This window comes from Daktulosphaira vitifoliae, unplaced genomic scaffold, assembly GCF_025091365.1.
Source record: "Daktulosphaira vitifoliae isolate Bord-2020 unplaced genomic scaffold, ASM2509136v1 Scaffold_5, whole genome shotgun sequence".
Taxonomy (NCBI): domain Eukaryota; kingdom Metazoa; phylum Arthropoda; class Insecta; order Hemiptera; family Phylloxeridae; genus Daktulosphaira; species Daktulosphaira vitifoliae.
The window spans coordinates 22,623,187-22,640,766 of record NW_026099576.1 but is presented as its reverse complement, the minus strand read 5'-3'; the positions used below and the strand labels follow the sequence as shown (position 1 = coordinate 22,640,766).

The 17,580-nt window shown below is 27.4% G+C and overlaps 1 protein-coding gene and 1 long non-coding RNA gene across 2 annotated transcripts in view; one reads left to right on the top strand and one right to left on the bottom strand.

The window, feature by feature from the left end:
* Positions 1 to 17,580, bottom strand: part of LOC126906931 (neuropeptide Y receptor type 5-like) — a 42,104-nt gene that overhangs the window by 4,782 nt on the left and 19,742 nt on the right. The window contains exon 3 of the mRNA XM_050687880.1: positions 14,445 to 14,782. Within this exon, the coding sequence (XP_050543837.1) occupies positions 14,445 to 14,782 (338 nt within the window). The remainder of the gene's footprint in view (positions 1 to 14,444; positions 14,783 to 17,580) is intronic.
* On the top strand, positions 10,862 to 14,903 carry LOC126906932 (uncharacterized). The gene is made up of 2 exons (XR_007704386.1): positions 10,862 to 11,296; positions 14,488 to 14,903. It is a non-coding gene; the product is annotated as an uncharacterized LOC126906932 (long non-coding RNA).

Genomic DNA, 17,580 nt, shown 5'->3' with positions numbered 1-17,580 from the left:
TCATATTCTTGTCGCTTACTATTATATTGTTTAACATAATGCATTGTTATATGGCTGATATTTAGAATTACTCTAGAAAGGGCAAAGACTCGTGACCTATATTTTAGCACAATAACGGCCTACATATATCCAAACTAAAACAAAATACATAAAACACGCTAGTAATCTAGTGCTTGAGAAAACAAAATACAAAAGAAGCATGTAAGTCTTGCGTGCATAAATTGGATTGAAAAAAAAACTGATAAATTACAGTACTCCATTTGTTTTCTTGGAAACTATAAATATTTATTAACGCCATTGACAGACGGTGATTAGCAGGACTCTATTGTTTTTTAAATTAAGTTTTTTTTCGGGGTCATCGAATAGACTCGGCTGCATCGGCACATAATAAACCATTTGCCAAAGTCGATCCTAGACACGAAAAAAGATAAACGACATTGAGTTTGTACCGGAAAGAACTTATGTCTCCGAAGCTCCCGGGAGACCTTTTTATTTATACAAAAACTTTTGTATACCTACCAAAATGCACATGTACAGGCACAAATAAACAACGTCATTTGCATAAGTTAGGGTTAACACAATGCCGTCGAACGCAAATGGATTTTATGTGATAAAATAAAACCGTGTAGGAGAATAACCTTTCCCTTGTATAGTGATAATTTGTTATTTGGTTTACATTAACGTACGCAAAACAAACGGATATTCATCGATGGATTATATTATACAGTTGATTTTCATTATATTTCATGCTTCAATAAAATCTATTCACCAGCAACTATTGAACAACAATATTTATAAAGTTGCTCGATGATAGGAATTAAGTTGTTTTCGCGATAGGATGTAAAAATATTTATTGTACCATCATGTTTTATTTGCATTATGTCAAATATCGAAGCTAGTGCTATAATTTATTCCATTTACTCCCAAAGTGTTAAATTCTCACATCCTGGCTCATAAATATTGAAAAAAATCATATGTGTCTGAAGTAAAATGTGATGACCCCAGACTACATAAGTTATAAAAAAGTAAACCAAGCTCTCTCTCTTGGTAATGCCTTAGAATCATTATGCTGAGAAGATTATATAAAAACGATTATGTAAAAATTAAAAATTCTGTTGCTTCTAGGCAATAGTTGATAAGTCACAGAAATGTGATTTTTATAATTTTTCTAGAAAATGATATCTTTTATCGTTTTGTCGAAAAAATGTAAGTTAATTTTGTCAAAAATGTTTATTTACTTATTAAAAATGTCAATTTGCATTAGAAATTGTTGAAATTTTAAATTAATTTTTACTTGTATGAAAAATAACGTATCAACTTTTGGAACACAGCCCTAAAATCATTTCAATGTTTTGATTTTTTATTAAATAGAAGAAATTGTTATTTTAGTACTAAGTAAATTTTGGTATTTTTAATAATAGAAGTTACATTAACAACAAAAATTTGTATAATAATCAAAGAAAAAACTGGAGTTCTAGTTAAAATAATTCATATAGGTTACCTTAAAAGCAAATATAATAGACTAGATAACGTTTCAGATAAACAATAATAAATTATACATTTTTCTGTTTTTCTCAACTATTGAATTTAAAATATTCTACTCGTTGAGAAGATTCGAATTGCGGAATCAAAATTTTATTTTGAAGCCATAAAAATTAAATTATTTAATTTTCATATTTTACCAAATTGTGTAAATAATTAAGAAAGAAATTAGCTTTCATTTGACTTATACTTTATTACAAAATACAGAATCTGCTGGTATACAAGAATAGGAAGATAACTATCTTAAGTGATAGTCAAGCAGCTTTGAAAGCACTCTGTAATGACCAGGTGAATTTAAAGCTTGTCCTCGAGTGCAGGAAAACTTTAGAATCACTATCGAGGTTCAACAAAGTTACACTAGCGTGAGTACCAGGACACAAAGGTGTCACTGGAAATGAAAATGCTGACTTTCTAGTCAGGAAAGGAGCAGAGAACAACTCAGGAAAATTTGGAAGTACTTGGTAGTACCTAGACAATCCAAAATGTTTATCAAGAACCACGGTCTACAGCTGGGTGATCTTGATAGCATGACTAGACATCAAATAAGCACTTTGACTAATCTACTGACAGGACATTGTCACTTGCTTAAACATCTTTACGCAATGGGGGTATCGGAATCACCATGTGCAGTGTGGAGTAGAAAAGGAAGACTCATTTCACATTATGTGCGAATGTGAAGCTTTGTCCACACTAAAATCAAACTACTTGAGTAAACCTTTTCCTGAAAAAGAAGATATTAAAAACCCAAGACTCAGAGAGATACTTAATTTCGCCGGAAAGACAGGACTCTTTGGTCATCCATAGGGGTAACTTGATGGTTCACTATTATATAATGATAAGCATAATGTAATAACACTTAGATGGGTAAACTGAATCAAGACATTTCGGTATGGGGTGCGCACAATAGACCAACAGGTCTGAGTGCATGGGCATTATGTCCAGCTCGATAAGAACTAAAACTAAAATTAAAACTTATTACAAAATAGAAAATATTAAATAAAAGTCAAATAAAGGTACTAAAATGTAATATCAAGTTAATATAGATTTTTGAGAATTTTGTAAAGATTGTCTTTGAGACTATTTATGACAATGAATACAATTACAAATATATTTTTCAATCTTTTTGCAGTCATTTTTGAATTTAATATTTCAATGGAAAAAAATACTTTTGACAATATAAAAAAAGTTGTGATCAATAGCAAAAAAAAAAAAAAATTTTAAAAAGAAAAGTCCAAAAACTAAAATTATTATTATAAAATAAATTAAATTGAGTTAATTTTTATATAGTTCTATATAAGTTCTAATTTATGTGGTATATAATAATATAAAATTGTCTGAACCGTTTTAGAGAATGCAAAATATTAACGAAACTAATTCAAATATTTTATTTATATAATGCTTCAACACAATTGAAGAATATATTAATTTTTACATTAAATTTATCATAAATTTATGGTATTTATTTATAATTGTACTTTTGCCTTCCGCACTGGGACCCATGGTGCTTTTTCGCCACCGTAGAAGCGCACGCATGGTCACCCATCCGTTCACCTACAGCAGTAGGCGCGGCTTAACACTAGAGTTTTGTCAACAACTAATGTGACCACCACGTCACACCACGCCCTTATTTATAATATAACTTATTAAAATATGCACCAAATAAGTGGGTGTTATTTGAATATCAATCATCTTACTTATAAAATAAATTTAAGTATAATTGGAAAAATCTTAGTCTTTTTTAGATTATAATTTTCTATTTTATTTTATTTTAGTTATATGAAAATATTTAATGTTCAAATTAAAAAATTCTAAGACTTTATGGAGTAGGTAAAAATGAATTAATTCTTTTAAATATCAGTTTTTATATTTTTTCTCAGTTTTACTGCTATTTTAGTAAAGAGATTTAATAAAAAAAACTTTGGATGTATAATACAACTTTTATAAATATGATATGGACTCAGACATTGTCGTTTATTGTTTAATGTTTAAGTATTTTTAGAGTTCATAATTCAATAAGTGTTAAAGAGTTTTTCCAAAACAATACGGTATCTTCGACTTTTGACTAACATATTTTGCAGCTTTAGAGATACTTACTTCGTTATAATTGTAAGAATCTTTTGTCTTTAAGTAAATCTTTAAGCTCATTGAAGTTAAACAAGAATCCTTGGCTGTAAGTCTTGTGTTAATAAACTTTATCATAAGAAACTTTATAAGATAGAAAGAGAACTCATTTCAAAAGTCACGAGTTAATTAATAATTAATAAAATTTTACAAAGAGTAAAAGAATATATTATAGTTAGTATAATTTGCGATACGACTGTATAATTTTTAAGTGTTTTTTATTTTAATTTCATGATCTTAACAATGTACGTAACAACTAATTTATTTTTTAATTGGATTTATATAGCAACAAAAAGAGTTTTGTAAAATTTTTGTTGACTACAAAACATGTTTGGACGTTATTATGGTAATTAGCAATTATTAAAATATGGTTTGCATAAGTAATTATAATAACTGTAGCGTATATTTCTTATGAGAACCGAAATTCATTAAGCCTTTAATACTGGGCGTTGTCTACGATTTGTTAGACGGACGGTAGTTTTACAATAATAAATTAGGAACAGCTATACTTTTTATAGGTTATCAACCCAAATTGTATAACAAAACGTGTTTACACGGAGTGCATGACTTTCAGAGTAAAAACTACCAGTGTGGGTTTAAAACTTAAAAAATTTAACAGCTTTTAACATAAAAATAATTCGAAAACATTAAAAAAGTTGTTTGTTTTGCATGTGAAAGATTTTTTTGGTGTTAACCATCAGACATTTAAAAATCGCGTTGAGTTTTACACGATTAAATATTTAAACGAGTTTTAGAACGTCCATACACGCGATATAGTGATTTTATCACAGTTACCTATTTAAATATAACGAAGTAAATGTTGAATTGGTAAAGTTACACAAAATATAATCAGTTTTAACATAAATTAAATACAGCAAAACAATAATGCACTCCACTATGCAGTAAATTTGCAGATACGGTGCGCCGTGTAATCATATTACTTAGAAAGCGAATCAATGTAAAAATTTTTATGCTTTTAAAAATGATTTTTTTTCGTTACTACACGTGAAAAAATAATGGTAGATATGATGAAATTGAATGAATTGACACTCACGTTATACTTAATCCCGTATCTATACCCTTTGAAATTCTTTGGCACATCGACAATATTTTTTCTACTTTATTGTATTTAGGTAGCAGTCATTAATTATAAGATTTGGACACTTCACGAGAATTCTCTACGATTCTAACGTATTTTTTTAGGGATTATATCGAGCTTTACCAGCGAAAACCTATTAAATTTATGCTCAAATAAATAAAAATAGGGAACACAAAGACTTTTTGCTATAACGTACACAGTTCATTAGTTAATTATTAATGAATCCTAACTCCTATAAATAAATAAATACTCATTTAATTATTATCATTTATTGAAAAAGTAATCTAATTGTTACTTATAAAAAAAGTTGTTATTATTCAAATCTTTTAATTTTTTGGTTCACATATTTTGCGTATATATGAATAAAGTTTAACATTAAAGTACATTAGTATTTACTGATAATATTGCTCGATTTCGAGTGAAATATATAAGAAATTAAAACGTATTAGGAAAATTTATGATTGAGTATACGAGTGTAATCTGTTCGTGTTAATGCTAAGAATAGCAATAAATTTGTTAGCTTAAGAACATTTACAATCTTTGAGTTGTTTTTACAGTTTTAAGTGTCATTTAATTGAGAATGAAAAAGTGTTCAAGACGTATTATTGTTTTTCGCATGGATAAGTTTAAAAGAAATTTTGATTCAATTGTCAACGAAAGTTTTTACTCGATCAATTAGAGGTTTTTAAAAATTACGCGAAAACAGCACAATACATAACCATGAAGACATTTAGTAAAATATATAGTATTTATTTTTGTGAAAATAATTATTTTCTACTTTAAGGATGACCGTATGGCTGAGTTGATAAAACAGAAGTGCCAAATGTGAACTGTTATCGGCTCACATCTCGGTCACGAGCAGCTTTGTTTACTGAGCGAGAGACTTTTCAATAAAAATAAGCCTCTATTTCCTTTTTGGATAAAGAGTAACGACCTGCCTTGCAGAACTTTTAAGTGTAAAAATCTTTGAGAAGAACAAACTACAACATTCTATTGTGAGCCGCGTTATACTTCAGAAAAAATAAAAAACATTAATATTAAAGAAAATTGTAAGGTGCGGTCAGCTGTCGTAATATGTAATTATAAAGAAAATAATATAAATAAAACATAAAAATAATAAAGTATTTTCTTTTGTTACTAGAAAATAACAGTTTCATAAATATTCTTTAATTGGCGTCCAATATTTTTCTTAGTAATAAGAAAATCAATCAAGCCGATTACACTAATCTATTTAATAATATTATAAAATTAAATAATAATAATTACATTAACTCTAATAATTATAATTAAACTTGCTTCGTCAAAAGCGTATTGTTAGTTGTACACAAGTAAAAATTATAGGAAAAATTATTTCATCAATAAATTATTCTAAAAATTTCAACAAGAAATTTAAAATTCATAGTTTTACGAACAATATAGAAATAGTATCGACATGGACGAATTTTAAGAAGCACTACAAATCATATTAATTGAATGTAACTAATTAATTGAAGTTATACTAGGAAACTTTGAACCTAATAAAATGATTGCGCAATGTCGAAACACAATACTTCCATTTGTTGAATTAAACATTCCAATGCAATACATTTTCACTATTTATCGACAACGCCCTTGATTTGAATTATCATTTCAATGCTGTCGCCTTAAGTCAGCGGTTTGTATTTTTTACGGTAGTTGGTATTTTGACCGAAAAAAGTACGCGAGCTGCGTGTGTTGTACATAGTATCTTGAAATGTATATTTTTTTATGGTTTTCATATATTTCTTGGAAGAGCGTTAAAAAAAAATTACTTGATATTTTTTGTAGTTTATAAATAATGTTATTATCTGAAAGCAATGCACGCATTGAATTGAATAAATCTTTTCTCTGAGTTTATACTTTTCGATTTATGTATATATGTATTGAAGTACCACATGTAAAAATTCTAATCGTATCTTATAGCGAGGAAAACCAAAAATCTTATATAAAAATCATTAGTTTTGGCTTAATCGTACAAATTCTTCGAATGATAAACGAAATCGTATTACACGTTGTACGATTAGTACCAATATCAATTAGTGTGTTTTAACCATTAAAAACGTTGAAAGATTTTTATCGACTTTTTAACAGCTAAGAGGGTTAACACTTAGATAGTGACTATTAGAGAATAACATTTAAAAATTGCATTAAAATTGTGATGTACGCTGCTTACTTATCCTAAATGAATACTTCAAAATATGAGTGTACGATAATATAATGGAAATTATATATGAAACTTGGTAAGTGTTTTATTGCAACGCGGATTACCTGATACAAAACTACATGGAAATTGTTTATATTCAATAGTTCCTTTTGACTTAACCTTATAAATGTGTCGTCAAACTGTTGAAATTTGTAAAAGTGATATTGAATTAAAAACTATAATATTAATGTATTTTATAAACGCCATGTAGTCGAAGTTAAAATTTATAGACCTAAGTCTTTTATTCTAACAGCGGTAAATGATTAAAGAAATGATAAGAAGTTTGGGTCTTATAGTCATTAGATTATTAATGTTAGGTAAAGACATGTTACATTAAACTACTGCACAAGTGAATAGACCTAAATAACGCTATCTCGTGGAAAATGATTTTATGTCCGTGAAAATTTTTAAATTTGAAAACCTTTTAAAATTTGAATTAAAAGTTACATCAATTAAAACATTTAATTTTTCCAACTTTAAATAAATGTAGACATTTTTTACGGAAGTCAGTACAATGAAAACAAGTAAAAAATACATATACAATAATTGCTCAACTATAATACGTTGTAATTTAAAAATTATTGAACGCACATTGTATTAAAAAAAATATTTCATCTTAAATTTTGAAAAAGTTGTTATCTTGCTTTTTATTTAAAAAATTATGAGCTCCGAGTGTATAGTAACATATTAATTCTGAGACTGTCATACGTGACACGTGCGTGTGCGATTCCAGAAGAATGGTTACTGAATATTTGATTTCAACTTTTTTTCCTAACACTTTCACATTGAAACACAAGATGGCAACGGTTATTTATATTTTAGTTTAATATTTCACTTCTACATCAGTGTAACTCGTACGCTTCAACTAAAATATTACCGTACAAAGTATCATGCACATTATACAATTTATATAAGAACAAATGTTTGTGTAGTAGTAATCAATTGCTCTTTGCTGATTCTGTGTATGACAACATCTGTTTCAGTTTTCCGTCGATACACACTACTGTTATTCCACTGAACATTGCTTCATATTTATATGTTTGTTATCTTAAAGAGGTTTTTCCATCATTGATATCGGAAATAATAATACACTGAATGTGCACGCATTTCGGCGTGTATGATAAAATATGAAATATGTCTTGTTCGCATGCCTATAAAATATCGCGTTCGTTCAAACTCGAAATCTTTTTACCCTTAACACTTTTAAGGACTCAAGATCCGGAGGAAACTTTATCCGAAAAAATGTGATAGCATGGGAACACCGTACGGAGGGTACAAAACGAGTATTATTCCCAAGCCAAATCTCGGCGTTTAATGCTTGTTTGTCGTGTGACATATAAAAAGTTCGGTTTTTATAAGCTTTTATTAAAATGTAATTTTATTTGCATGGTTTAAAGGTGCGTACATGAACGCGATCGGCAATCAAACCATCAAAATATTATTGCTGTTATATTCGAACGATAACCCCGGCCGTCAATGCGCTACCATTCCCCAGGGACAGTTGACAAAATTACAGAAAATTCATGAAACACCATTGAACCCCATTGTGAATTATTATAATACCGAGTCTCGTCATTGCGGCGACTCGTTTATGAGTTTCCGGAAAGACGACGTATCATCCAACGAACTTTTTATTGCGCCGCTATTCGTCACTATTATGTTTTTTACTTGGAAAAATGCTGGAAACGCATTACGACTCAATTGTTGAAATACCCGTAACTCAATTATTATTGTCGTGAAAAAATAATAAATATTAAGCCTTTATTTTTTATCCTTTTTGACAATTGAAGTATATAAAATCTGGTTAATGGCTGTTTTCGCATTTGGCATTTTACTTTTGAATTCACAACAATGACACGGAATTCGTAACGTTAAAAAAACAATTGTACATATTGATTGTACAACACCCCAAATTTTTTCTCTTTTTTACGAAGAACTCCTGTGAACATATGCGAGTTGTACTCGTATTTACACGGCTTACAGACTAGTTCTATTGTCCGGACCTGCCATGGCGCTTTGGTATTTTAAAATAAAAATGTCAACAGCATACAACAAACGAAATCGACTTATTTCACTCTTATCACAAGCCGAAAATTCTTTACACGCCTTTGACAAGTTGACGCACATTTTATTTTTAGATTTATTAATATTTCCATTTACAAATTCGTAGAATTCATAGATACGGTTTATTGAACTTCCATTTACACTTTAAGTTGTAACTCATTTTATAGTTTCACTTTCAATTTTATGGTAACTATGCAAATTCTGTCACAATTTTTCTTTTTCAAACATGATACTTGACGGTCTGTGTGAATGTTAACCAACGCAACACCAAATAATTTTCAAAAGTGATAGCGCGTTTATTTTTTAAGTTTTAAATTATACGCCGGAGGATACGATTTAAGAAACTAAAAAGTCTTTGTAGATTTGACACAACTTTAGTGTCAAAAGATTCAAATGCGGCGTTTATTCGTGTAAAATGTCAAAACCAGTATTCATATTATCTATCAGAGTTATTATTTTTTCCTGCAATCTTGTAAAATTTTACAGAGAGTAATACTAAAAATTCGTCAAAATAAAGTAGTGTCTACGAATATATAATTTTTTAATTTAAATTTATTTCGTCAAAGTCCTAACGTAAACTACATGTAATTTAAACTTGTAATAAAAAAACTCAACAGGGTATAATATTGTTTCGCTTTTATTTTCTGTCAACGCAAACGTCACGCGGTAAGCTTTAGTTGGAACACTTTTGTAACGTTATCATAAGTCATATTATATTATATAAATACTGCTAAACAATGATTGCTTACGTATAATCAACATGGCCTGTTGTATTTAAATAACACGCAACGAGAGATTAAGTGAAATGTAATACATGAGTAATTTTTTGATTCATTAAAAACAACTTGAGTAGAAACATTGTACTTTTTCAATGTATCAGAAATACAAGTAAGTAATAATTCTATATCAAAGTTATTTATGATACCATTATAAAATTTCCATTGTTAGCCGAATAAAAATCTATTGCTCGTATTACCGTATATAAATAATGTTTAATATTAAATAAAAGTTCCCCTGTGGTTTTATTTAATGGGTCACGAGGTCAACTTTTAATATGGTTGGGCGAATAACATGTCATTATTCCTAGAAAATGGGTTAAATCTCTAATGCTATGTTGTAGCATTACCGAAATACTTAAGTATATTTAATGTAGCATGTTTGGAATACCTACGCGCAACACGTTTTACATTAAAAGCTGTATAAATATACACTAGGACATATTTAAGGAGGGAAAAATTTTGTAATAAAAACTAGTGGAATTATTTTAGGTTTTGTTGAGAGCGAAAATTTTGCGTTGTAACCCAATCAGGTCGCATTAAGAGGTTAAATTTCTTAATTAGAAACAATTTATATATAGTGTGAGTACACGTTAAAACAATAAATCTCTTTAGTTACCGGACCACCAGAGTAGTATTTTATTGCACCGTTGTTAAAAATAATGTTAAAAAAAAAATCTATTTAAAATATGAATAAAGACTTAAACATTCAACGTTTAAAATGTTCTATACGATCACTATAAATGTTGACATTTTTAGTGTTTTCAACACGTTTGAATCTGTTCATCGAGATAAAAAAAAATAAGATAAATCTAAATCTGAACAATAACCGTTTTAACGCATAAGTTTTATTGGAACGATATTTAGCAAAGAAGGGGCATATTTATAAAATATGATAATTTTATGCATGTAATAACATATTAATAATGCAAGTTATTGGATGTACCTTTCGTTTTATAAAGTTTTGTTTGTAATGAAATTACGAAAACGTTTACAAAAAGTACTTACGAGGGGTTCTGTTAACCTACGGGTGTAACATTCTAATTTTCAAAAACACTATACTGATTAATGCACGTTTATATGCAAACTCTCATTTATCCTACTATAATAAAAATATTTTAGGATTTTTTTTTTCATTTAAATTTTGACGCTTTTAATACGCAAAAAAAGCTTTTAGTAACCGACCGGGGAATTGAACGTAGTAAGCAATGGCGAACATGATAGATGAATATTTACAGTCATTGTTCAAATACACAAATGACGTCGCATTTTTGCGTCGCACATACACTTTATAAAACAGAAAATTGCGTATAACACGTGATTTTGAGTACATACACTTCACGTCAGTTGTGATGGTTTCTTTTAGATAAAATACAATCGCCGTCCATGTTCGAATGCTCGTGTAAAGCCAAGTGTTTGTTTTAGGTTCTAAGAAATAAGAACTGACAAACCAATGTGATCCGATTGATGTCGGTAAGCAGTAAATATACATATTATTGAGCCCGGTTTCAAAGGATAAATAAATGCCATATAAAAACTAATGCTAGTGATTTTTTCTTGTAGAACTGTGTGGGATCAACGTATTACTCTAAATCATATTTTATAGTAACACTCGCATGTGCGCTAATAACACAAGTTAAACGTTGAGGTGCGTTTTGACAAACGTTTTCAAAGAACTTAAGAATACTATCACATTGTTGAAATCATAAACTCAGTTTAACCCTACGTTTTTAATTAAAATAATATTTTTATTGGTCATGTGTGATACGTGATTAGTTATAGCGTATCGGATTTCATTTAATTATCGACGATCAACTGTATTATGCACATCATACCTATGCCAAAATTAATTAATAACCATTTTATGGGTATAGTTTTTCAAGAACTAGTCACATTTTATTTTCGAACGTGTTTTTCAGTATGCTGCGGATTAATTTAGGTATCATTAATTCGGTTACTATAAATAAAATAAGAAAGACTATACAAAAAAGTATTGGCTGTAACTTTATTAAATTTATCGCTTTGGCAAAAATTAAAAAATAAATATTTTCATATAATTCCCATCAAAATATTTTCCCCACATAAACAAAGCATTGTTTTTACGCTGATATTCAATATTTTTTGCATATTAAAACGCACAATAGTGTTATTAAAATGTTTTGACTAATAGATGTTTTGATATGATAGTGTAGACAGTAGAAAAATATTTGGAAAAAATAGTTTCATAACGAAAGTGGTTAATCTGAATTTTTTATTTACGTATTTAACTTAATGACGGTTTTTAGTGAACTGACGAACGGATTTATAATTCAGCAAAAAATCAACATTAACTGATGTTATCATAACTTGAATGTTATAGTGAAGTGAATCCATTTTACACTCGACTTATTAAATATTTATCAAAATAAGAACTTTGCTATTGTTTTTCAGAATTAATATACGCTTAAATTTAAGAATTTATAAAATGGTTATATTCATTTAATAGTCTTAAATGTAATAAAAAATGATAGCTATCTTGGCATAAGTATTTCATAAGATGAATATATATTTTTTGTATGAACAACGTGTACAATGAAAAACTATCGCTCGACTGAAGGAAATGACTATCCTAAGTTTTATCTATTGTACCGACCGCCTGTTTAAATAGTGAATTGTAATTGCTTTCTTTAGTTTTATTTAACTTTTAACATTATTATTTTTCTTTTATAAATGATATTAAGGCGTTAAGATTTTAGGAAAGTATATTATATGTACATACTAAAGTATTCAATACTATATATACATTCGAATTCATAGCGAACAATTAAAATCTGTACATAAATTTTTAATATTTTGAGAGCCAAGACTATTTATTAATATCAAAAAATTTTATTTTATGAATAAAACTGTAGAAAATTGATTTGTTTTTTCGCACACTACGTTTTCAAGTTTTTAAAGACAAATATATCGTTTCAAATAGTCGTCATGACAAATATTTGTATTTGATAAATAATTCGAGCTCTTAGTTAGTTGTAAAACAATTGTAATCATTACATTTGTATGTACTTTCTCTTTGTAGTCAGGACTTCTAAAACTTCCTAGGACTAATGAAATACTTAGATCCAATTACTATACCTGTCAAATGGTGTTTTTTTTTTATAAAATTACTATTTTTAGTTTGAGCAATTATTTTGTTAAGATATTTTTGAAAAATTGATAAAATTTGTGACAACTTTGTTTCTCAAAAATACTAACTGGATAACTCAATATTGCCTAATTATTTCATAATTTAGTAATAAATTGTTGGTGCTTTACTTGAAAAGCCAATTAGTTTTGAATATTTGAAAAAAAATTTTTCCTTCGTAGTTTTGCTGTTAATAAAAAAATTACAATTTAAAAACCCAAGATAAAGCCTGGAATTAATTTCCAAATCAAAAAATTGTACAATTGTAATTCCGCTGTGTGCCATAAAATAAGATCGATTATTAAAATATAAATTTGTTCACCATTCGATTTTAAAAAAATCTCACGTACTTAGCGCACTGTTTAGTTGTCATTCTTAATGATATGCGTTTCTTAAATTAAATTTAAAATAATTCCTTTATAATTTTAATTTAAGAAATTTGATATTTAAAATTTGTTTTATTAAAGACTTATTATTATATATAGATTTTTTTCAAAACGACAATAGAGAAAACGTATTAAAGTAATTCATTGATTAGTAAAAAGAAAATTCATTTATATTTCTATCTTATCATTTGCTAAAAATGATTATTCAATATAATATTCAATGTCCATAATGGACACTCGTTTTTAAAATCGTTATTTTATTCTTGGATAAACAAATTAAAATTTGAATTGGACATAACTTATTTATAAAAACGAATAATGGTCGTAGATGTTAAATTATACTATTTGTACCAATGTCTGAATTATTTGTTAAACATTAATTAAGTTTGTTGTTCTCGTGGCAAAAGTTAAATGTACTAGAAAAGATAAGTTGGAGATTGTCATATCCAAAAACTTAGTCGTTCTTAAAATTATTAATATGCAAATAATATGAATTATATAATTTATAATGAAACACTCTAATAGTAATAAAACTGAATTAATTAATTTGCATAGTGATGTAATATCCAACAAAAAATGAGTAGATACGCTTGTTCTATTAAAATATTATCATGCTGAATCAATGGTGTATATGATGAAAAAACGATTAAACTTTGGTAAAATGCTTAATAAAAACCACATTTTTTGATAAATTTAATAACATTAATTTTATAATCTGTATATGTCAAATTGTTTAAAAAACAATAATATTAACAAAACGAAATAGCAGAAAAATGTTTAATCTTAATAACATTTTCGTACACTTTGTGACTACTTTTATTGTAGACTAAAAAATACTTTTTTTGTATTGTTGTGTATACAAGGTTGTATGATAAGTTAAAAACTATTTTTTAAAATTGTACAGTTTTTTTTTATTACAACCACTATGCTGAGCGTTTCTCATAAAATATTATTTTATTTTTCGTGAACACTTTTATTTTGAAATATATTGAATTTGAAATAAATAAATTTATGGAAATTGTGTACTACAAATACATTCAAGTAAAATAATTTTCCCATAAATGTAACTTACCTCGTCTGCAGTTAATTTCCTTTGATGGCGCTGGATGTTTTAGGTGTACTGTGAGGTAGGATGATATTTTGAGGTGTATAAGTGATATGGTGGTGAATGGCAACACGAATTGGGCGACTGCCAAGCACACTGTGAATGATTGTTGTGCTACCCGAGACGGCCACTTTTCTATACACGCTTCGTACAAATGAACCGGACCAACCTGAACCACTTCAATGTGCTGATATAACAATAGTGGGACCATAGTTGCAAATGACACCAACCAAATGAGCATCAACGATTTGGCCACGCTGCATCGAAAAATTGAACCTCTAGGGTTTCGAACGATTGTGAAGTACCTGCGAAAATTATTTTCAATTAAACTTTGACGATGAAACTTCAAAAGTATACCTCTTTTAAAATTATATAAAATTGTGCAGACTGCTTTTTACTTTTTATCAAATAATAAATTCAAAAATACTATTATGAGTATTGTAATAAAAATAACAATAGCGAAGACTCCATAGGTTAATTGGACTGACAAAACAAATTATAGAAATAGTTTTTGATTAATTTCGGGTTCGAGTTTTAAAGGCAACTTTATTTAGAACATTATTCAAAACAGGTTTGACCATATTTTCTGGTTCCTGGCTTGTTTCATGTCACAACAACTCTAAATTAATGCACACGTTTAATTATTTCATTTTTTTAGAACTATTTTTTGCCAATGCTTGGAAATCTATCGCTTCGTTTCGTATGTAAAAAAAATTTAACATAGTCGATAGACGGGAATTAACGAGTAATTATCAACAGTTACAAACGAATGCGATTATGCAAAATTCCTAATATAGTTAAAATTTCGACATAGTATATTATAGTCTACAATTGTTAAACACAAGTTACTTATTAAATAAAAGCCTTAAATATTAGCCCTAATAATATAACCAATGATACACAATATCAATAACATATTTTGTTGACAATTTTGCTTCAGTGATTATTTTTTATAGTAATTAAATCGCTGAAATATTGTTCCCTCGCTTAAAGAAATTATAATAATTATAGTATTTTTTTTTTTTTGTAAAAGTTGCGACTTTTTTTACTTGACGGCCGATTACTTACAGTAGAACAATTATGGAATGGATTTTTTTTTAAACTATAATACACTTCAAAAACTTTAATTTTGATATCGGTATAAAGAATGCGAACATTCCTGATCATTTTCAAAAATTCAGTAAAAAAAAATTATTATAAGCGTGGTGGTCTCATTGAATCCTTTCCTGTAGTCAGGTTTTTAATTGGTTTTTCGTTAAAAAAGATCTAGAACGCAAATAAAATAATTATTAAAGATCCCATTTTTTAGGCTATCATAATTTTCAGTTATTTTTTTATTTTTAAAATTGATAGTGTTTATGGTGCTGATAGACATAACTAATTTAAATTTGACTTCTTTTATCGCATATATCAACAAAAACGGACATATGAAAGCTAAGATCTTTCATGGACAGACATGACTAAAAACTCACACCATCATAAAACCAATACCTTTTTAGCTTTGTATCAAAGCTAGAAATAGTTCACTATAGTTTTTCAGTTTATATTTTTGAAAAATGTATACAATACGATGGTCAGTATTTATGAACCAGTATTTCGGAAGTTATTAACATTTTCTAAATGTATACTGAAAGTGTAGTGTATTTCTCTAATGCGATACTTCTCCCACCTCCTTGAAGTATAACCTCGGCAACAACACATTACAATATATAGTTAAGAGTAACTAAAAAAAATTTTATATTTTTATTCTCCAAGAATTATAATAACGACCTGTATAATTATCACTATTAGATATTTATCAAACAATTTTATGATTTTACCAACCCATTTAATTTCAAATTATTTACTTGACAAATTTATTTGTCGTTTGTTTGTTATTTTGTTAAAAAATATAGATATTTATTTATTTCTATGCACACAAAAGTGCATGATTTTTGACATATTTTAGAATTTTCCCTAGATTAGTAACTTATAATAAATTACCAAACCATTGGCTGATAATATTTTTGGGATATCTGTATATTTTAATTTTTATGTTATTATTTTTATAAATTGATGAGTTTTTGAAGAGAACAATTTTGTTAGATTTTCTTGGTTCTTTTTATTTGATGACAGCTATAGGTGTCATTTTTTTCTTTCATGATTTATGTATAAATTATCAAAAAAAAAAAGAAAGGACAGCGTCTTTTTATCGGTTAGATATCGTGAAAATCATAACTGAGAATGAAAAATTTAAAAAAAAAATACTCAGCAAGGATCATTCTTAGGATTTTTTTCTAAGGTGGATTTACTCAACGAAACTTTTTACTGCCATTTCCAAATAAAAATAAAATACATTTTCACCGCATATTTTATTTTATTGTTGAGACTTATGCCCAATATTCCTACCGCATGAGAAAGTCTATTATTTTAGCATTATTACTTACTTCTTCATCGACAGAGACACATTGTCACTTAAAGCAAAATATTAAATTTAAAATTAGTAACCATACTTTACTATAGTATTTACATTTATTAAATCTACTTTACAGTATTTACTTTATTAATTTTCAGATATAAAATCACTTTTAAAGCCTTAACCAAACTAATAATTGGACCAATACATTTTTTGTTCGGTTAATTTCGGTTTTTAAACTTTTTTAAAGTCAATAAATAATTCAAATTCAATTAAGATTTCAAAGTGGCCTTATAATAATGTTGGATTCTACAATCACTTTTTTAACATATACCAAAAAAATTCCATATAGATAAACTAATTTACTATATATAAGAATTTTGAAAATTATTTCGGTTTCTAGTCCTAATTTAATGAATTTTTTAGATTAGAAAATGTGCTATATTCAGCATTATTAATAATTAAAATATTCATTGTTGTAGTGGTAAAATAGATTTTAAAAAGATAATTTATTTATCTATCTGAAATAATAAATCAAGATATATATAAAATTTCTCATAGAATGTCTCAAAAAGTCAATTCATATTGACATTCGAAAATATTTTGTTATTGATTTCTGTCTTGTCAAATTCGTTTAGTATTTCAGTTACTAGTTATTTGTTGCAAACAATATATAATAATGTATTTTTTTAAATAATTCCTTCTTAA